The sequence below is a fragment of the Pelobates fuscus genome, chromosome 5 (assembly GCF_036172605.1).
Source record: "Pelobates fuscus isolate aPelFus1 chromosome 5, aPelFus1.pri, whole genome shotgun sequence".
NCBI lineage: Eukaryota > Metazoa > Chordata > Amphibia > Anura > Pelobatidae > Pelobates > Pelobates fuscus.
Genome location: NC_086321.1, coordinates 261,996,699 through 262,020,004, shown reverse-complemented (window position 1 = coordinate 262,020,004; position 23,306 = coordinate 261,996,699). Strand labels below are relative to the sequence as shown.

The following is a 23,306-nucleotide window of genomic DNA, read 5'->3' as shown; positions in this document are numbered from 1 at the left end:
TGTGAGTGGAGAATCTCAAAACAAATGAATACAAGGAGCAGGGCCGGAGCAAGGATTCTTGCCGCCCTAGGCAAAAATCAATTTTGCCACCCCCTCATGAAGACAACTACATTCTCTCACAGGTTAATTCACCAAATTCTGAATTGCAGTGAAGCGACATTAAGGGAAGAAAACACATTGCGTAGAAACACTCACCTAGTATTTGCATCTATATACACCCGCTGCCCAATACATCCTTCCATCCACACAGACTGCCTATTACATACACTCAACCATACGCACACAGCCCAATTCATAAATCCACACACACACCGCCTAATTCATACACTCATACTGCCTAATGCATACATCAGTACACATGTACTGCCTAATGCATAAATCAATAGACACATACTGCCTTATACATATATCCATACATTCTTTTTCAATGCATTTGGTGGTATTTAATGTTAACATTTAATTTATGTTACAGTGAACTTTAAGTACAAAACATTTTGGTTTAATATAGTATTGTATTAATATATATTATAAATATAATTCAATATATAAGTATCATTTTACATGGTCACACACACACACACACTAGCACACACTCTCACATACACACACTGTCACTTACACACTCTCACTGACATACATACAAAGTGTCACTTACACATTCTCACTAACACACACTCCCACTGACATACACAATGTCACACACTCACTAACATGCACACTCTCACTGACATACGCAGAGTCACTTACACACTGTCACTGACACACACAATGTCATTTACACACAGTTACTAACACACTGTCAGGATTACAAGTTGATCCAGCACGCATAACTGTGTCACACCTAGGACTAAGGATAACGTATAATCGGACCTTAGAATAGCCAAACTAAAGTTATCCAAGAATAGTCAAAATAGTTGCCGAGGTCAGGAACACAGAATCAGACACAATGATGAGGGAAAGCTAAAAGTCAAGGATACCAGAATTAAAACGAAGCCAAAGTCAAATACCAGAACATCAAGATCAGGAACGCACTCTCGGATTACCATCAGGATGAAACCACGACAGGGCAATGAGCAAAAGGAAAATTGGGTTTAAATACCCCTCCTGTGCATCCGATTGGCTGTAACTGGCCTTTGACCCCAAGCTCAATTACCAGGTTTCCATGTGCATGATTGCTGCTCAGCACAAACCTTCCTGTGGATCTGATTGGCCGTAACCGGCCTTTGACCCCAAAAGCAATTACCAGGTTTCCATGTGCATGATTGCTGCTCAGCAGAAACCCTCCTGTGGATCTGATTGGCCATAACCGGCCTTTGACCCCAAAAGCAATTACCAGGTTTCCATGTGCATGATTGCTGCTCGGCACAACTTTTCCTGTCAGGATGGTAATGTTGCTCGGCACAACTTTTACTGTCAGAACTGTAATGTTGCTTGGCACAACTTTTCCTGTCAGGATGGTAAATGCCATTTACCACATTTTTATGTTCGGATGAATACATGACACACACACACACACAGTATTACTTACACACTTTAACACACACACACACACACTGTCACTGACATACACACACAATTTCATTTACACACACACTTGACATTCACAGTGCCACTTACACACTCTCACTAACACACACACACTGTCACTCAAGCACAAACTCATACCTCTTTACATATAGTCACACTTTATTTACAAACACAGCAATTCAATACACACAGACCAATTTACAATCATACACTCATACTCATAATCAGTTCCCCTTACCTTCGGATGGACTATAGATAAGTGCTGTAAATGGAGGAGAGCGGTCCAGCCTGTAGGTAGCTGCCATTGTTCCTGGTCGGGGGGAGCTTTTAATTTGTTTACTTTCAATGTATGTTCTGTCTCACACTATAGAGGAGATCCTGAGCAGGGGAGGGCTCTGTCACAGAGAATTTAGCTGCTGTACAGTCTGGCTCAAAAGCAGCTAATTGGAGGCAGAGGGAGCTGAATGGCTGTGCTGGGGAATGGCTAAGGAGCTGCTCGCCCAACACACCAGCCCCAGATAGCAGCAGGGCAGCCCACTGTGAAATCTCCCAGTGGGCGCCCTAAGAGCCTGGCACCCCAGGCAAATGCCTTATTCACCTAATGGTAGTGTCGGCCCTGACAAGGAGTAACTGTTAAACACCAATTAGATGTCCAGTAAAATGGGCCATACAATCACTAAAAGCTTACACGTATCAAACATTTCACAGATGCACTGGTCAAATTGATTACCATGTGTTTTCAGTGAACATTAAAATTATTGGTTTTCAAAACCTTTAATCACTTAAAACACATAAAAAATAGACATAGTTGAGAATGCTGGGCACTTACAGACATACACCCTACTAAAGTGGCGTTAGAAGGCACAAAAACAGATCCCAATGACCTAACTTGACAAGGTCTTGCCTTTAGTAGTCTGTTCTAAGTTCTGCTCCGTGTCCGGATCCCTCCTGTCAAAGTGGGATTTATTATTACAGTAGGCATGTGATCTGCCGAGTCAGTATAAAGTCCAATGTTCTGTGATATTACCGACCGGTTTAGTTTGAACTGTGCAATCATTTGTGTCACCCTTCGAAATCCTGGCTGCCGTATTCTGGGTTGTTCTGTAAGTACACAGGACTGGCTACGTGTCTAGAGATGCATTAGGCCTGATTGGAGGGGTATTTATAGATGGGACTTTTGAATCGGTATTGTAACTCTCCTTGACAAAGTCGCATTCAAATGAATCCGGTTCACAAAACACTGGACTTTATGTTGACACTTGAGATAAATATTATCCCCCCCCCCCCCTTTTATGTTACGTTGACATTAAGAGGTATATATTTGTGAATTAATATGGACTACACCCACTATGTGTGAGTATTTAATTATTATTATTGTTTGCATGTTTTTATATACATACTTCTAAATGTCCCAATTTGAAATTAAAGTTCTGGCCTTAGTGCTGCATTATTAAGTATTTTTCCCTTGTGTCCCACTACTGTTTAATCAAGTTTGTTGAGCTAGACACTTAGAAGACATTGCTGGTGATCTAGAAATGGCATGACTTACCATGCAGTCATGAGTGCCATTTTACAGCTTTTATGATTATAAAGATTGCATGTGATTTCATTTACCAGCCCTGTCCCTAACCACCCCTTTTCCAGGCTTCATTCCTACTAGTGTAAGTATACTAATCTCTCTGTTTTGGGTCTACACCACAGGCCTATATTGTTGATTGTTGCTGACTGGATCAATGTACAAGAATAGCTAATCTTCTGCTGACACCACATAAAATAGTCACAGACATTACTGAAGCATATATATATATATATATATATATATATATATATATATATATATATATATATAAAATATATAAGTTTGTAACTGAGGTAGACCCCCCATCTGTAAGTCTATGAACTGTCTGTAGTGAGCTGTGTGATCTTGTTTGTGGATGTCAGTAAGTTTGTGTGTAGTGAGCTGCTTGTATTGAGCTTGAATGTGTTAATGAGCTTTCTGTAGTGAGCTGTGTGCAGTGAGTTTTCTGTAGTGAGCGTGGGTGTAGTTAGCTGTGTGTAGTGACATTGTGTGCATGTATATGATATTATATTTTCTTATATCACATTATTATAGTATATGTAATATATATATATACATATTTTATTTTATTTTTTATTTTACAGTATTTTCTTATATAATCTGCGTTTACAGCAAAAATACTATATTTGGACAATTATTAAAAGTTATTCATCTTAAAAAAAATAAACAATCATTTACAATTTTCATGAGAAATGCTGTTAAATTCAATAAATAGGTCTTACCTGTATTTGATTTTGCTTCCATAAGTATATGTATCACCTTTTGCTACAGTATGTAAAACAGTAGGTGGCCTCCCACAGGAAATTAATTGACAGCTAGGATATGGTTTACTCCACACACCTTCATCCGTACATACCAGCTCTGATTTTCCCTGCATAACATAACCAATTACACAATTATATCTGATAGCATTCTCATCTGTTGTACTGCTTCCATTAATAAAGGCATTTGCAATAGCTGGTGGAGGACCACATGATATCTTTCCACAATGAGGAAATCCATGACTCCATTTTCCCGCAGATTCACAGTTTATTTCAGATGGTCCAAGCAATTTAAATCCTTCTTGACATTTGATGCTGATAGAATATCCACAGCTAAAATTCTTTCCAAGGACCACTCCATTTTGAATCACTGGTTTGGGGCATTCACAAGCTAAGCATGATGGTGGGCTTCCACTCCACGAACCATTAGCTAAGCACTGTCTTGTTGGACTCCCTTGTATTTCATAACCAGTAAAGCAGGCATATGCAATATAGTCATTATATTTAAAACTGGAGTTTGTTAAAAATCCATGAGAAATATCTTCCGGAGGGCCACAATTAAGAGGTTGACATACTGGAGCTTGTACATCCCATGTACCATCACTCAAACAAATTTGTTTTGCTATCCCCTGTATTTTATAACCCTGGTTACATTTGTATAAAATTTCCTTTCCAACACTGTAATCTGTTCCAATGATTTCCCCATTAGTTATACCATTAGGTGAATCACATGTAATTAGTAGGCAAATTGGTGTTGTTCCACTCCAGTTCCCATTTTCAAGACACATTCTGTTTGTATCACCATGAAGTCTGTAACCATCATTGCAATGATACTCAACTTGTTTTCCATAAGTATATTCGTTGCCTTTCACTTTGCCATTTTCTAGAGGAGGCTGCTGTCCACATGAAATTGGAATACAGATAGGTTCATCGCCATCCCATTTCCTGTCTGCCTGACAAGTTCGTTTAGGTGAACCAAGCATTTCAAAGCCTACATCACATTTATAATGGAGTACACTCATAAAATTGTAATTCAATGCCTCAACAGATCCATGGAGTATATGGTATGGTTCTTTACATGATATAAGGGCACATGTTGGGGTTTCATTACTCCACTTTCTGTTAGATAAACAAATGATTTTACCTGAGCCAATTAGTTCATAACCCAGTTTGCATTCATAATGAACAGAGTTACCAAGTGTATTGCCAGTATAACGCATTATTCCATTTACTGGTGCCACAGGTATACTGCATTCTATGGGTATACATACTGGGGCACTTCCATTCCATGTCCCATCCTCCTGGCAGGCTATGACTGGTGCTCCTATAATTTCGTAGCCATTGAAACATGTATATAAAATATATGTCCCATATGAAAATTCTGTTAGATCGAGATTTATTTCTTTTGGAGAAGAGTCTTCAATTCTTCCATTGTTAGATGGTTCGGTAGGGGGTAAAATTGTATTTGAAACAAATATTTCCTTTTTAAAATTATCATCAAGCAGCACATTTTCATTATCAACTTTAAAATAGTGACCAAAGTCTATATGGGGTGGTAGCCCGCAATCTGTTTGCTGGCATGTTGGTGTTGAACTAGACCATCCAGACTCTTCACATGTTTGCATGGCAAAACCATTTAATTGGAATCCTGGCATACAGCTATACATAATCATAGCACCAAAGCGATAATCAGCCCCTTCCACAAAACCATTTTCAATCGCTTGAGGAGGTTTACAAGTTATCTCTTTGCAGAATGGTGCCTCACCGTCCCATTCTCCAGTTTCACGGCAAGTAAGTGTACTTTTCCCCTGTAATTTAAACCCTCTATTACAAACATAAGTCACAGTCTCACCATAGTGAAGATTTTGGGAAGAAAATCTACCATTCTGTATTTGTTTAGCTGCTGGACATTCAATGGCCTTGCACATTGGCTTCCCACCTAGCCAACAACCATCTGCTCCACAAATTAAAGTTGCATTTCCTTTCAGGTTAAATCCAGGCTTGCATGTGTACAGGACTGTGCTAAGATAGGTAAGGCCTTGAACATCTAGAATTCCATTTGCTACTTCTTCTGGTTGAGGACATTCAACAGGAATACAGTGTGGAAGCTCTGGACTCCACATTCCATTTGCATTGCAGGTTATCTGACTTTCTCCTTTAAGCATAAATCCATCCATACAAGAATATTTTACTGTACTACCAAAATGAAGAGATGTGACTGGTTTTGGATCTCCAAAATCAATATCTGGGGGCTTTGGACAGAGAACATGCACACATTCAGGGAAGGAATCGTTCCACTGATTAGATCTCAAACATCTTAACACAGGAGGGCCCTGCAACACAAACCCCTCTCTACATGAAAATCTCACAACACCAACTTCCTTAGCATCTTCTTTCAGCACAAGCTGATTTTCTAATAGTGGTGGTTCTTGGCATTTTGATGGCACACATGTAGGCATACGATTAGTATCCCATTTGCCATTCTTTTGACAGGTCCAGCTAGTATCACCAATGAGTTCATAGCCTGCATCGCAAACAAATTCAATTTTTGAACCTACATCAAAATTCTCCCCATTGAAAAAAACATGTTTTATGGGAAGGGGTTTCTCACAGATCAAAAGGACACATGATGGCGGTGATTCACTGTACCATTGGCGGTTGGACTGACATACTCTTAAATTACTTCCTTTTAGTTGATAACCAGGCTTGCAAGAATAAATCACTTCATTTCCAAATACAAGTCCAGTTTTGATCTGCAGAAATGAAATATTATTATAAATAATTATTATAAATAATGCATATATACATGTATAAAACTAAAAAGAGAAATCATTATATCAGCATTTTATAGTTAAGCAAACTCCTACTCTGGGTGAGAAGAGATGTATAACTGTATCCACTCTTCACTAGCTCCATATTCAGTATAACAAAAATCCACCAATTTCCCTCCCCCCTCCCCTCCCCCCCAAGACTCCCCAGCAGTCCTGGTGGTGGTCTAAAAAGTCAAATTGGAAGCATTCTCTACGTTAGCTATTCTATCATTTCAAAAGTTTTGTCCTTAAATGTGAAATTCACTTTGAATTCACTTTAAATTTCCATGTGAGTTAGCATTTGACATACCCATATGAAACAGTAAATCAAAAGTTAAATAACGTTTACTGTACACACATAACTACAGATGTACATACACACACGCACAATAACAGACCCATACATACATACACAATCACAGACCCACACACACAATCACAGACCTATACACAGTGCTGTATTTGCCGTGAGGGAAACAAGGCATTTGCCTTGGGCGGCACAAAAACGCTGCCCCCAAATACCCAGGCAAATGCCTTGTAAGCCTCGGAGCAGGCGGATAGCTGAACTCCAGGCGGGCGGCGAGGGAGCGCAGATTTGTGAGCTCTCCCTGCTCAGCTCCCTAGCATGCCGCATAGTGATGCCATGAGCCGGAATGGGACGTCAAATGTGTGTGTGTGTGTGTTTGTATGTCTGTCAGTGCGTGTCTGTAAGTGTGTGGGTTTGTGTGTCTGTCAGTGAATGTGTGATTGAGTGAGTGTGTGTGTCTGTCAGTGTGTGTGTCTGTCTGTCTGTCTGTCAGTGAGTATGCGTGTGTATATCTGTCAGTGTGTGTCTATCAGTGAATGTGTGTATATCTGTCAGTGTGTGTCTGTGAGTGAGTGTATGTCTGTTAGTGTGTGTCTGAGTGATTGTGTATGTTAGTGTGTGTCTGTGAGTGCAGACAATGTAATAGAGTGGCAGGAAATGTTAGAAAAATGCTTGGTTGTATAGAGAGGTATTAGTAGGGAGAGGTATTAGCAGTAGAAAGAGGGAAATGCACAGACACCCACACATACATCACAGACACCCACACATACAATCACAGACCTATACACACAATCACAGACCCAGACACACAGACACGCATACAATCACCGATCTATACACAGAGATACATACATACACTCAAAATCACAGATGTACACACACACATACAATCACAGACCCACACACATACAACCGCAGACCTGAACACACAGTCACATACACACACACACACAATCACAGATGCACACTCACACACACATACAATCACATACATACACACACACACATAATCACAGTTGTACACACAGGCATATACACACAATCACTGACCCACACACATACGTATACACACACAATCACAGATATACACACAATCACAGACCTATACAAACATAATCACGGATGTACACACACACACCCACACACACAATCACATACATGCACACACAATCACAGTCCCACACACACACACAATCACATACACACACACACACACACACATTTAGATCCACAGAAACACACAATCACACACATACAAACACATTATCACAGACCCACACACAATCAAAAACCCACACACATAATCACTGACTTACACACACAATCACAGACATACACACACAAATTACATGCACACACATTAAGTACTAAAGAGGTCCACCCAGCTTCCCTAACTTGCTCTGAGAGGGCATGAATGGATCCTCTGTCCCTGTCAGCCAGTGGTTGCTGCTGGGCTGGGACCTCTGTGCTCTTCCAGCACAGGTTCCTTGTGTGCCCAGCAGTGATGCCAATGCCAGGATTATGTCATATCCTGGCATCCGGCTGACTGAAGGACATTGAAGGGAGCTGTTCAGGAGGAGCACAGAATGCAAAGGGCTCCCTCTGCGCTGGGTGCGGATGGCAACCGTGCCACAGTGCTATCGGTCGCGAGCCGCAGGTTGGATACCCCTGCCCTAAATACATAGGTTGAGGCTATATAGTCATATTTGCACAAATTGTTGTTATTATGCAGTTGCTTGTTGTCCTGCCATTACAATCTAAGTCTAGAAAAACACATTGAATTCAGTCACTAAACATTGAATTGTGGTTAATAAATAATAGCATTTGCAAAGCTAAGAAAGAAATGCAGAAATCTAGCTAATAATCCCTATTTTTTTCTAAACCTTTATACATTTAATTTTCAAAGTAATACAAATCTATTTTTAAATAATGAATCTTTAGTACAGTTTTTAAATATGAATATTCACAATAGTAAAACTGTTTATTTTTATATTTAAATAATACAAATAAGATAATCAAGCTCATGTTGAGTCAAATTACCTTAACTGAATGTAATGCCTAGTTTTTACCATCACTCTATAATATGATTTATTCTAAGACACAAAAATATTCTTCATCTAAAAAGTACGAAATAAACACACACACCTCTACAAGTCCATTTTCAAGTTGAGGTGGATCTCCACAAGTAACTGGGTGGCATGTGGGTAAGCGTCCACTCCATTCCCCAGAAGCCTGGCATGTCCTTTTTTTCTCCCCTTTTATGTAGTAGCCTTTGTTACAGCTGTAGGCTACAACAGCATCAAAGCTATAGTTGGTTCCACTGACATATCCATTTTCGATGCCTTCTGGTTCTCCACAGCGAACTGGGATGCACTGTATGGTTAACGGTGAAGGAATCCATTGCCCACCCCGGATACATTCTATCTTAGAAGATGTGTTAAGTACAAAACCTTCCATACATTTAAAGCTGGCTGTGCTGCCAGAAACAAATTTAGCTTTGTTAGGTGATTCCAAGATGCTATAAGCAACAGCTTTTGGCGACTCACAAAAATCAGCTACACAGTGTGGAACATCCTCACCATCTGGTGGTACCCATTTTCCTTGGGCATTGCATTTCAATTTTTGATTACCAGCCAAACTATACCCATCAAAGCAATAATAAAATGCAGTGTCTCCAAACAGGCCATGACTCCTCTGTGAGGAGCTATGATCAACATTTGGTGGTTCATCACAGGAAACAGCCATACAGTGTGGGCTACTCTCACTCCATTTTCCTGTTGCCAAACAGGTTAAGGTTTCAGCTCCAACTAATGTATAACTGTAGAAAGGCAAAATAAATAAAATCATAATCATTAACAAATACATACTTATTAATGCATAGAACAAAATGAGAAATGAAAAGAAAATTCTAAATCACTGGTTGTCATTAACACACAGCTATACAAAACAATAATATTTAAGATAATCTTTAAATTAACATTATCATATTTGCACAAAATGAAATTATTTTTGAATTTACATTTTGAGGTTTTGTTTTTACTTTATTTTCTTATTTTATATATTAATATCAGAGAATAACTTGGAAAAGTCCAGCCATTACAAAAGATTTGATTTTTGTGTGATAAATAATTTATACTATTGAGTCATAAATTGCATACCCTTCTTTGCACTTGTATGTTACTGTGTTGGCAAAAGTGAAATTTTCTCCAGTTATAACTGCATCTCTCACACTAGGAGGAAAACCACACGATACAAGCTGGCATGAAGGTGTGTTACCACTCCACTTGCCTGAAGCATCACAGACCAAAGTTGAAGGACCCTGCAAACTAAGATAACAAATGTGTCAAATTATTTGCCTATGCATTTTATATAATACTTTACTAGTATTGATCACCTTCTTGACCTCCTTCCACCAATTATATAGTTTTTCCAATATATATACTCCAAAATAATGTATTGTATACAAAATAGCAAAAAACAAATAATGCTAATCAATTAATAAATATAATGTCCTACACGTTTCCTCCACCGCAGTGGACTTCCTCAGGGACAGTAGAATATCATAAAATCAAACCACAAACAACCTCAGGTGAAAATGCAGCATATCTTCCTGTCTCCCCAGTGCCCATTAAATAGGGCTAATTCCTCTAGTCGTTGGTTGTTCTGTAGATGTGTTGTCTTTTTTCTTCCTGAGAGGTAATTTCTTATCCATTTAGGGTGTCAGAGGTGGCATACAAGGCACCAGACTCTTATATCTCCTGTAAGTGCATTTCTGGACGGCAGCGGTAACTGTGACTATTGTTTCATCCCTTTACAGATGGATAGCTGAATCACAAATGTTGTGTGTATATTGTTCAAAAAGGGGTGGTAAATTGAGAAAAAACACCTAGAAAGCTGCATAGGTTTGTTTACGGTCAAGTGGAATAATGAGCACATCATTTGTTTTGTTTTACTAGTATTGAGGATGAATGAAACTTGTTAAAATGTTAAAAAAATAACCTTCCATTCCATGAAAGCCTACAAAAGGCACAATCTCTTGCAAATGCCTCATATATCCTCATATATGAAATATGCTATATTCTTTTCAATTTAAAAATAATATATATATTTTCCAGAAAATTTGCAACTTACTGTCTTGTTTTGAAATAAAAATTAGCTGTGATTAGGATTTTAAAAAAAGTAAAACACAGACTGGCTATGATCAGGGCCGGATTAACATAGGGGCTGATGGAGCTGCAGCTCCAGGCCCAGGCCCATGGAATAGGCCCATTTAAAAAAAAAAAAAAAAAACATTTTTTTTTTTTTTTTTACACACTACTCTTAGGTTTGCCACCTGACTGGTATTTTACTGGCACAGCCGGTATTTGAGGTTGCCTGGCTGTGCCGGTATTGCAGTAATACCAGCAATACAAATGTATGTATTTTTCTCAGAGTAAATGAGAAAATAAATAGATTACTCTGCAATACCAGCACCGGCCAGTAGGGGTCACTGTGTGTGGAGAGAGGCAGGGATAGGAAGTTACAGCATATCCCTGCCTCTCTCTACTACTCATTGATCCGTGGGGGAGCAGCAACACAGCACAGAGTCCAGACAGCAGCTCTACAGCTCAGGTAAGTGAAGGATGGGGGAAAGGCAGCAGGGACACATGGGGACACTGAGACACTAGGGGACATGTGGGGACACTGAGACACTAAGGGACACGGGGACACACACTAGGGGACACAGACACTGGCAGACCTGGGAACACTGAGACACTTGGGGACACTGGAAAACATGGGGACACTGACACTAGGGGACAGTGAGACATATGGGGACACTAGGGGACACATGGTGACACAAACACAAGAGGACACTGAGACACTAGGACACAGACACTGGGAGACCTGGGAACACAGACACTTGGGGACACTGGAAAACATGGGGACACTGAGACACTAGGGGACACTGGGACACATGGGGATGCTGAGACACATGGGGATGCTGAGACACATGGGGATGCTGTAAGACATAGGGACATTGGGAGACACTGAGACATTGGGACACGGAGACACTATGTCCCCATGTCTCCCAGTGTCCCCATGTCCTCCAGCCAGTGCCCCTAGTGTGTGTCCCCAAGTCTCCCAGTGTCTGTGTCCCATGTCTCTCTGTGTACCTAGTGACCCCATGTGTCCCTATATGTCCCAGTGTCCTCATGTCTATGTCCACAACTGTCCCCAAGTGTCTGTCTCCCAGCCAGTGTCCCCTAGTCTCCCAGTGTCTGTGTTCCCATGTCTCTGTGTCCCTAGTGTCTTAGTGTCCCCAAATGTTTCAGTGTCCCTATGTCTCCCAGTGTCTGTGTTCCTAGTGTCTCAGTGTGCCTAGTGTCCCCATGTCTCCCAATGTCCCTATATGTCCCAGTGTCCCCATGTCTATGTCCCAACTGTCCCCATGTCTCCCAGTGTCCCCAAGTGTCTGTCTCCCAGCCAGTGTCCCCTAGTCTCCCAGTGCCCCCTAGTCTCCCAGTGTCTGTGTTTCCATGTCTCTGTGTGCCTAGTGTCTTAGTGTCCCCAAATGTTTCAGTGTCCCCATGTCTACCAGTGTCTGTGTCCCTAGTGTCTCAGTGTCCCCATTTCTCCCAGTTTCCCTAAATGTCTCCGTGTCCCCCTGTCTCCCAGTGTCCCCATGTCTCCCTGTCCCCATGTCTCCCTGTTTCCCTGGTTCTCTCAGTGTCCCCATGTCTCTAGTGTCCCCGTCCCCATGTCTCTAGTGTCCCCGGGTCTCATTGTGTCCCCAGTATCCTAGTGACATGGGGACACACTGAGACATTGGGAGAAATGGGGACACAGACACTGGGAAACTAGGGGACTGGGTGACATGGGGACACTGACACTGTGATACATAGGGACACTGAGACACTGGGTGACTTGCGAGACTGAGACACTGAGAGACAGGGAGACACTGGGAGCAATCCATCTATACAGCAGAATCAAACTGTGAGTAGTTTGTTGGTGATTTTACAGAATTTTCTCTGATGTCACTCCTTGTGACTTACATCATGTGATGTCACGCTTAACTAATTAATTATACAAATGATTAAGGCTGGTATATTTTTCCAAGAAATGTGGCAACCTTAACTACTCTTCATATACTCTTGCTTAAAGGAGCACTATAGGGTCAGGAACACAATCATATATTTCTGACCCTATTATGTTAAAACCACCACCCTGGCCTCTTCTTGCCTCCCTAAATATAATAAAATATTACTTGTATTCAAGTCTGCAGCTGCTGGCTCTGCCTGTGAACAGACTGTCTGCTGACATAATCAGAAGTGGTGGTCTGAGCAAATTACAATACTTCCCCATAGGATTGGCTGAGGCTGTCAACTAGGAAGATCAGGGGCAGAGCTAGCACAAGTCGAACATAGCCCTGGCCAATCAGCATCTCCTCATAAAGATAAATTGAATCAATGCATCTCTATGAGGAAAGTTCAGTGTCTGCATGCAGAGGGTGGAGACACTGAATGGCAGTGCTGCACACTAGGCAGTACTGCCCCAGGAATCACCTCTAGCAGTCATCTAAGGAGCGGCCAGTGGAGTTATTTTCTCTGAAAAGACAGTGTTTATTGCAAAAAGCTTGAATGGAATGATTCTACTTACCAGAACAAATACAATAAGCTGTAGTTGTTCTGGTGACTATAGTGTCCCTTTATGTTTGGAAGCTTGAGAGGGATGTATGGGAACCAAACTTGTGTGGACTGGCTGACAATAAAATTAGTTTAGGTAATGCAGACGTTGGTCTCTCTAACACTGTGGCATGTCCCCTTTATTCTACACTCACCTTTTCTCTGTCTCAGACTATATACCAGGAACTTCTGCCTGCTAGTAAGAAGGTAAGGAGACTAGTGGACCAGCGAGTGCTAGGGTACAGTCCTTAGAAAGCATGGAGTGAGCGCATCATTAGACACATTTATGTCAAGCTCAGGGTGCTGCCTGCATAGTATGCCCTTAGTTGGACAGCCTGCAGGATTGGCGGGCAGCCTGACATGCATTCATGCCAGGCTGACCTTCCAATTCTTTGGACAAACATGCCCCCTTTCTGGGCATGTTCAACCCTTTTGGCAGGTCTGGTCACGTGATTCGCGCCAGTGGCACACCCTTTTACCACGCCCATTGATTTCCTGCTTCACTGGACACTGCTGTTAGGGGTTATGGATTTACTTATAAGATGAACGCATAAATTAGAGGGAGATTAGCATAGAGTATGTGTTTTCTTATAGCTGCATCATTTGAGTTTCCCTCCAGCACCATTTCCATCAGATACATGATGCTTGGGAGGTATAACTGTTTTAGAGTTTTTGGTCGATAAGATTCCATAATTAGGCCCATCATAATTGTCAGCTCCAGGCCCACTGGGCCCTTAATCCGGCCCTGGCTATGATTTGCATTAATCAATGAGAGATTTTAAATTATCATTTGTTAAGATCATAGCCACTTGCTTTACTATGGTGGAGGACAGCTGCACTGAGAAGCTACATTGAATGATTTTAAACCACAGCATCTCTTTCCCACAGCTTCTCACTTAGAATGTCCTTGCACTTTGGGCATGTAGGTGTTCTGCTGTCTACAATCAAAGTCATTACCTGTATCCTTTTTTGCATGTATATGTTGCAGTAGACTTGAACGTCATGCCACTCAGTTTAAAAGTCCCATTGTCTATTTGATTTGGTGTGGGGCATGTTACAGATTCACATGATGGTGGTGTGTGACTCCAAGAACCATTAGCGAGGCACATGCTTTCTTCATTCCCTATTAAAGTGTATCCCTCGTTACATCTGGAAAAATATTAAAAGATACATTGTGCTTTTGGTATCATAACAGCACTGTAAAACACTATCATGTTTGGAAGAAAGATGATAAATGGAAGAGAACTAAATGAAGTAAGAAAATAGCTACATTATGTGATGTGACATTACAAGTGAGTGAAATATATCAAGAAGGAAATGAGATAAAAAAAGTGTAGGAAGATAGGGAGGAGGACCAAATGGTATTGAAGATGGGTGCTTTGTGAGATAGACCGTAGATGTGAAGTGACATGAAATATATTGTGAGCTAGGAGAAGGAGAACATTAAAGCTGGAAGTGAAGGCATGTTATCAATAAAATATGTAGAAGAAGGATTCAAAATGCCAAATAATAACCTATAATATATTAATTCTTGCAATTTTTAGACTTATTATAATTCAGCTATTTTACGATACTAAAACAACGTATTAAAGGGATACTCTGGACCCATAAAGTACTTTAGCTTGCTGGAATGCTTTGTGTAGAGAGTGTGCCCTCTTTTGTTATGGAAATTGACCATTGTAAAAAAAATAACCTTGTTAAATCCCTGGTTGTAAGTCAAACAACCAGTGCTTTTATTTCCTGGTTTGATTAGCTTAGTGGAGCTAATCAACTTAAGAAGCAGGCAATTTCCCAGAAAACCAGCATTACAAAGACTTAATATAACATATAACAGTGAACACTCAAAATTTACACCAATATACATGAGCAGGATGTAAATAAATACTGATCTAAATGAAATAAAAACAGACATTGTTCTTTCTGTATGTAGACAACTTAAGATGAAATATTAGAATTGTAAGTCACAAGTATATAAAGTCGTAAAAGGCTCCAGGGTGCCCATACAGGCTAGGATATCCAATTAGATCAGCAACACAGAATGCATACAGTAGTAAAACACTTTATTATAAAAAAAAAAAAAAGTGGCAACAAAGAACTTTAAGTAAATAATAATAAGCAGTGATACATAAAATCCCATAGGCTAAAAATGAGATGTCACCACAAAAAGTCCCCAGTAAAATGTCCCACACAGCCTCAAAAAAATGTGCTGACACACTATGTTTGAAAGCATTGCAAGCACTGTTTGTCTGTGTTTAGCTCTTTTAGATAAGAATGTATTTACATCCTGCTCCTGTATTTAAGTATACATTATGTGTATTCACTGAAGGGTGTAACTGTTTGTTTTATTGTGTATCTGGTTTTAAGGAGATAGGGGAAACAGCCTGTGTTACTCCTATATATTACACACATTTATATATATTACACACATTTATTAGAATGACTAATCAGCTGCAGTAGGGTGTCTGTGATTGGACAGCCACATAAAGTCTGGGCTGAGTTAGAACGGGAGGGCTCACAAAGACTGTAGACAAGCTGGTTTTAGATATAACCCAATTAAAAAATGCATGATTAAAAGCATGCAAGTTTTCAGTTAGGGTTGCTCTACTAAACATCATTTTGCTTGGGATTTTTAATTTTGGACAGTGGAATGTCCCTTTAACCAAATGTTTGTTTTTAGTATATACATTATTTTTGATGTACATTATTTATTTGTATTTTTAGCATGTAAGTGTAATTTTTTTAATTTATTATGTACCATAAAATACTGTCAGATTGTTGTACTTTTACAAAAAGACACCCAGGTTCAGTTTTATTAATATTTTGAACATTTTAAGCTCTGTGATCCATGCACTATTGAGTACTGCATTTCCCTGAAGTTCATATCAACAAAATGTGTTTACTTCATCATTTATTCTTGTCAAACATAGTCAGCCGGTCAGAACGTAGAATGTGAGTCTTTATCTGTTGACTTTTATCACAGTACTCTGCTTGCTCCTGGCATATGTATTCAGAGCTGGTGACCCTAGCATCAATTCTCCACAATCAGTTATTATCTAATGAGTATCTTATCTGTTCACACTAAAGCCAAAATTATAAATTTATGAACTACTGATTATTAAACTGTGTAGTAATATACCATTGGAAGCACCTTATTAAGTTGTGCCTAGGCATAACATTTTTTTAATCCTGCTACCTTTATAAACTAATGTAAAACTCTGGATTTAGGAGCCCTGGGTGTATATTTATTCACTAATTAATTATACTGAATTGTATTTCTTATAAGCATGCTTGGTCTTTGCTATGATAAAGGCAAATTATGTTTTTTTTCTCTTACACAGGGTGTGTGTTAGTTTGTTCTGAAGATTTATGTGTGTTTTCTATATATTTTTCAACCAGCTATAATCTTTGCATATTATAACCAATATAAAACATATAACTGCATCGCATTCAGTATCAAGTATTTAGCAAGGTTTAAGGCAAGAAAATGTTGCGGTTCATGGACATATTGCTAAGAATTGAAAAGTAATTATGGAAAACAATAGAATGTCTCGCAAAATATAGCATTTTGTCTCAGAATAATACCTATTTTACCTTAATAAATCCTTAAAAGAGTTCCAACTTGATCTGTGACAATAATGGCAATTTAAGACCACTAAGAAAATGTGAATTTACCGTTATTAATAAATTTTATAGCACCACAATAGACACTGAAAATTAAGAGTGTTTACTTGTGAAAACATAATGTGCAATTTGTAGTAAAACACCTATTAAAATTCAGCATATCCCTAATTTTTACAAAGACAATTATTTCATCGATTTAGTTGTACCTCAAGCTTTTCTTTTTTTTTTTGATTGAGCAGTTTGCTTAGTAAAGTAATAAACTATTAACTCAGTAATCAATCAACAAATCAATAAAGCAAATTGTACCTGAAGGTAACTGTTGTGCCATATGTAAAATTGGAACCCACAATGTCGCCATTTTCTGGAGCAGGAGAAGTACCACAAGACACAGCTTTGTAAAATAAAATATACATAAAAAGTCAATGAATATTTAACATGTAATTGAACATAATTGAATAATATGTAAATTAAGAGTAGATGGCGGAAAATAATGTTTGTTTGTTTAGATAAAAGAGAATATTGAGACCATAAATGTTTTCATTCATTCAGTGAGTATAAATAGGACATCTTACAAGAGTCCCAGGGAAATAATTATTATGAATTTAAAATGAGGCTGACTGAAAACATCTTTATTCTAAATTCCTCAAATTGTAATCCTAAACTTACATCAATTTCTGACATTCTGCTTGGAAACATATGTTTCACAAAAGAATAAAGTATTACAGCAATAATTTATCTACATTTATTGCAGTTTTAGTCTGCTATTCTCAAAGGACCAATATTGACAATTGCTGCAATGATAATTATCAGGTAATAATGTAAGAATTTTTACCTCAATGATTCTTAACGGCAATTATAGCTTCAACACATCCCAGTTTCCCGTCTCAATGCCAGGCACAATTGTAGTGATGTAGGTTGTTGGGGAAATTGAATTAAATGTAAAGTATATTTAGACAGGACTCAGACCTAAAGTTAAAGCAGACCTGCAGACCTGAGTGAGGATTAAATATAAACAACTTTGTAATCAGTGAGCTACACCAAGTGGTAGCTGCTGAAATTAACTAAACTAAATGTACACTGATCAGCCACAACATTAAAACCACCTGTTTAATATCATGTGGGTCCCCCTCATGCTGCCAATACAGCTCTGATGCATCAAGGCATGGACTCCACAATAATTTTGAACTTGTCCTGTGGTTTCTGGCATCCTTACATTAACAGCAGATCTTTTAAGTCATGCAAGTTGCAAGAGGGTACCTCCATGGATCAAATTTGTTGTCCCAGTACATTTCATGGATGCTCAATCAGATTGAGATCTGAGGAATTTGGAGGCCAACTCATTACCATGTATGTCAAACCATTCTTAAAATTGTTTGCAGTGGGGCATGGTGCATTATCCTGCTAAAAAAAGCCACTGATATCAGGGAGCACCATTGCCATGAAGGTGTGCACATAGTCTGCAACTATCTCTAGGTAGTTGGAGCATGTCAAAGGAACATCCACATGCCAGGACCCAAGGCTTCTCTTTCTTCCCAGAGCATAACACTGCCTTCACTGGCTCGCCTTCTTCCCATAGTGCATCTCTTTGCCATCTCTTCCCCAGGTAAACAATGCACACACATGTTCATCCACCTGATCTAAAAGAAAACGTGATTCATAAGATCAGGCTACCTTCTTCCATTGCTCCATGGTCCACTTCTGATGTTCACGTCCCCATTGTAATTGCTTTTGGTGGGCACTCTGTCTGTGGCTTCGCAGCCTCATTTGCATCAAAATGCAATGCACTGTGTGTTCTGACACCTTTCTATCATGGCCAGCATTAAGTTTTTCAGCAATTTCAGCTACAGTGGCTCTTCTGTGTGATCAGACCAGATAGGCTGGCCTTCGCTCCCCATGTGCATCATTGAGCCTTAGGTGCCCATTACCCTGTCTCCGGTTGTCCTTTTTCCACCCCTTTTGGTAGGTACTAACCACTACATACCAGAAACACATAACAAGACTTGCCGTTTTGGAGTTGCCTTGACCCTTGTCAAACTATTTTCGCTTGGCCATTTTTCCTGCTTCATTTATATTAAATTCTTGCCTAAAACATCTCCCACCCCTTGACAATGTAACAATAAATGTTTTTCACTTTATCTGTCAGTGGGTTTTAATGTTGTGGCTGATCAGTGTATTAACTATGTATTTTAGCTGATTTACTTGATATTTAAAATTGAAAAATTGGTGACTAGATCTCTAAATGGTAAAAAGGAGGTGATTATAAATTCTGGTGCTATGTACTGTATCTAATATCTGGAGGATAATTTATTTCTACACCGTATTATAATTTAGCAATTATCTAATATATTATTATTACTTTTCACTTAATATTTTGGGAACATTCTAAAGTGCAAGATACATAGAGTAAGGGGATATAATATAGCTTACATTTGTAAGCAGGGTTCTTAACTTAAGTGTGAATTGATTAGAAAACAGTTAATTTCAAATTTTAAGCAAAGTAGACAAATTTCAAACATAATTGACTTGGCATTTTTTTTAATGTATCTATTTTGACATAAAATATTAGCTTCACTTTAAATTCATTTTTAAATTCTGACACATAATTTGTTAATGAATAGTTCTGTCTAAGAGACAAATTGATACAGTAGATATTTAAAGTTCTAGCCAGAAACATCCAATGTCTGTATTTTTGGAGCACAGAGGGGGAGACTGGAGGCTGGGAGGGAGGGGAACTTTTGAAACGAACTTAATTACTAATTAAATAAAGAAGCAGCACAACATAACTAAGCATAATTTATTCTAGAAATTGCACCTATTGTGTGTGTATCTGATATCCCCCTTAGTCATATTCATGTTTGTGTTGCATTTGAGTACTATGTATATACAATAAATATGTATGGATGCTATGCTTGTGATTTGCTTAAAATAAAAAAAATAAAAATGCTAAAATGAGTGGGAAACAAGCCAGATAGAATTCATCCCTCCTATTTCTATTTAATACCAACAATGGTGGTCTGTAGTTCTTTTTGTAAATTTGCACCACATGATTAAATTCTACTTAATGTTAAAACATCCTGTTAAAGTTACAATTACTTTATATATGCAGCTTAAATGTTAATTGTATTGTATAACTTTTAACATACTACATATGTTAACATATTTGACAATAAGCATATCACCTTTAATAGTGTTCTGTACCTTGGCAGTACGGAATTACATCATCCCAGTCACCAGATTCTAAACATGTCACCTTCATTCTTCCAATCAAATCAAAGCCCTCATCACATGAAAAAAGCAATTCACTTCCAACACCAAATTGGTTACCAGAATAGTTGCCATTTTCCAGCTCACCAGGATCTTTACATTTTACAGGTTCTGTGAGAAAAAATGCATTAAATCAGTAAATTAATACAAAGTTGTATTCCTTACACTACAGTTCCCTCCCCTTCCCAGAACTTGTATGTCACAGGACCTGCAAGGTCTCTTAGTGTCCAGCAAGCACCTAGGTAAGCAGGCAAACCATTGCAAAATTGCTTGCCCCATTATCCTGGAATTGGGTCCAGGTACTTTGCACATCATAAGCACTACAGCAGGTGTAGTGGTTATGATGCTTGAATTAACTCTTTAATGTTAGTGGAATTATGGATAGGTTCAGGGTTATGAAAATTATGCCAGGGGTTTAGGGTAAGGATAATTAAGAAGGCTTGGTGGTTTGGAGAATTGCAATTTTGGATAGTGGTCCAAAACCAGCATGACAACATCGTGATGTTGACCTAGCTGGTAGTGATAATCTCTGCCAAGTCTCTTTCGTTAATTCTGTCCCAGCTCTTGAGCTCTGGGTAAGGCAAAATATTACCTAGTGTCATATCCCCACCTCCCACACAGAACTTGCGAATGAAACATTTAATGTTCATCCACACTACACATTTAAATATCAGTCAACAGAAGTAAATTATAAATACATAATTAGAAATATATTATAATTATTTTTTTTTTTGCAGAGAGAACATCTAATCTCCAAAAGCCGGCCCTCAGTTGGGAACAATGTAGTCAACAAAGCTTTTACCTGGTTTGAGGGCCTGTTTATAAGCCAATCATTACAATAATGTCATAAAATATTTTATAATATAAAAAGTGTATACCAGTCCATGTGTAAAATTAATCAAGGCAGAATTGTCAACAGCCAAAATAACCAAAAATTGATTTACCTGAACATTGTTTTCCATCACCAGTATATGGTGGAATGCAAGTACATATGTAGGAGCCATTGGTATTCTTACAGGATGCATGCTCATCACAGTCTGACCGAACCATACATTCATCAACGTCTTAGATAAAAACAAACAACAACAAAAATCACATTGATGTCTATAAATAAAATAGTCTCCATGCCTCTGATTCAAGCTACTCTACAAATACAAACGTTATGTATTCTTAGGATTGTATAGTGATTTCTTATATTGACGTTATAGTGAAGAATTGATCCTTTTAGTTTTATATGACCTGTGGTGATACACTCTTTTGTATTGTGGATTACTATTGTGGCAATAACACAGTGAACCAGCAGCTTTGTCTAGGCCAGGTGGACAGTGCTGCATTAGATTTCCAAAGTCATAAGAACATTAAAGAGACTAAATGCCTAACATAACTGAGTGCTCATGTGAGAATATTTTTCAGAATACTTGTTAAATATGAATTTTGCTCGAAGGTGACTTTCACAAATAATCACTGATCCCATTTACCAAGCCAATACAATCTAGTAAACTAACTACACTATATATAATTTATGGGCTGATTCTCCTACGGACTCTCATGCCCAGAGTTTAATACTCTACGCAAAAACCATAGGGTATAACCAAGCAGTGTCCGGCCCCACACATAGAGCCGGACACACGCTAGACTGGATTTTCCACAATGGGTTGATTTCTTCGACTACTACTCCTCAACCCACGGCTTGGAGTGATCATAATCTGATCAAGTTTGAGGCAGTAGGTGTTGAAATGAAGAAAATCCCCCACATCCCAAAAAGAAATAATATCTGCTCTTGGTCTCGAGATATTTCCAAAGTCACCGGACCTCTTCTTAGTACAACTTTTTCCAGCAAAATGGACTCCATTAAATTTCATGCTTCCCACACAGTAGAAGAGAAAATCTTACTGTTTAATTCAGTGATTGTAGAATCAATAGAACTTTTAGCCCCCATGAAAAAAACTTGTCTAGTAAGACAAGTAGATAAAAACCCTCCCTGGTTTAATCAGGTGACCAGGGAGATGAAATGGCGATGTCGAGCAGCTGAAAAACGGTGGAGAAAAGATTATAATGCCGACCTCAAATTGGAATATTTAAAATCCTTAAAATTATATAAATCTAGTATTAAAAATACGAAAAAACAATATTTTACAGATAAGATCACCAAAGCGAAGAACTCAGCGGCAGAGCTTTTTCGCATAACAAACCTCCTAGCAAATCCTAACTGTTCGCTTCCCCAAGAAGAAACATCTCAAAAGTTTTGCGAATCCCTCTCTCACTTTTTTAAACAAAAATTGACCTAATTAGGAGCAACATAGTGGTGGAACCTGATACAGAAACTTTTACACCCTATGATGGCTCGATGTTCTCGAATTTTAAACCCGTTAGTACGCATGAGATTTTGATCATCCTCAAGTCTCTCAGGGCATCGTCCTCATCGCTTGATCCCTGCACTGCACAGCTGGTGAAGGATGCCGCTGATGTTTTGGCCCCCTATATTGCAGACATTGTTAGTATGTCATTTGCCACCGGAGTTGTTCCTGGCATTCTGAAGCAGGCTGTGGTTATCCCACTGCTGAAGAAACCAACTGTGCCACGCTCCGAGTTGAGCAACAATCGACCTATTTCAACCTTGCCTTTTTTGGCCAAGATCATCGAGAGAGCGGCGGTTTGGCAAATTCAGCCTCACCTGGAGTCTAATCACATTCTGGATGACTTCCAATCGGGATTTCGACCTGGTAGAGGGACAGAGACTGCCCTGGTTAAAGTCCACGACGATCTCCTGTGGGC

The 23,306-nt window shown here is 39.0% G+C and overlaps 1 protein-coding gene across 1 annotated transcript in view; it reads right to left on the bottom strand.

The window, feature by feature from the left end:
• The window catches only part of SVEP1 (sushi, von Willebrand factor type A, EGF and pentraxin domain containing 1), a 334,296-nt gene that overhangs the window by 81,585 nt on the left and 229,405 nt on the right, over window positions 1-23,306 (bottom strand). The window contains exons 32-38 of the mRNA XM_063455268.1: window positions 21,476-21,595; window positions 20,466-20,642; window positions 17,574-17,658; window positions 14,604-14,795; window positions 10,143-10,310; window positions 9,130-9,802; window positions 3,829-6,620 (exon numbers count right to left, since the gene is read on the bottom strand). Of these exons, the coding sequence (XP_063311338.1) occupies window positions 3,829-6,620; window positions 9,130-9,802; window positions 10,143-10,310; window positions 14,604-14,795; window positions 17,574-17,658; window positions 20,466-20,642; window positions 21,476-21,595 (4,207 nt within the window). The remainder of the gene's footprint in view (window positions 1-3,828; window positions 6,621-9,129; window positions 9,803-10,142; window positions 10,311-14,603; window positions 14,796-17,573; window positions 17,659-20,465; window positions 20,643-21,475; window positions 21,596-23,306) is intronic.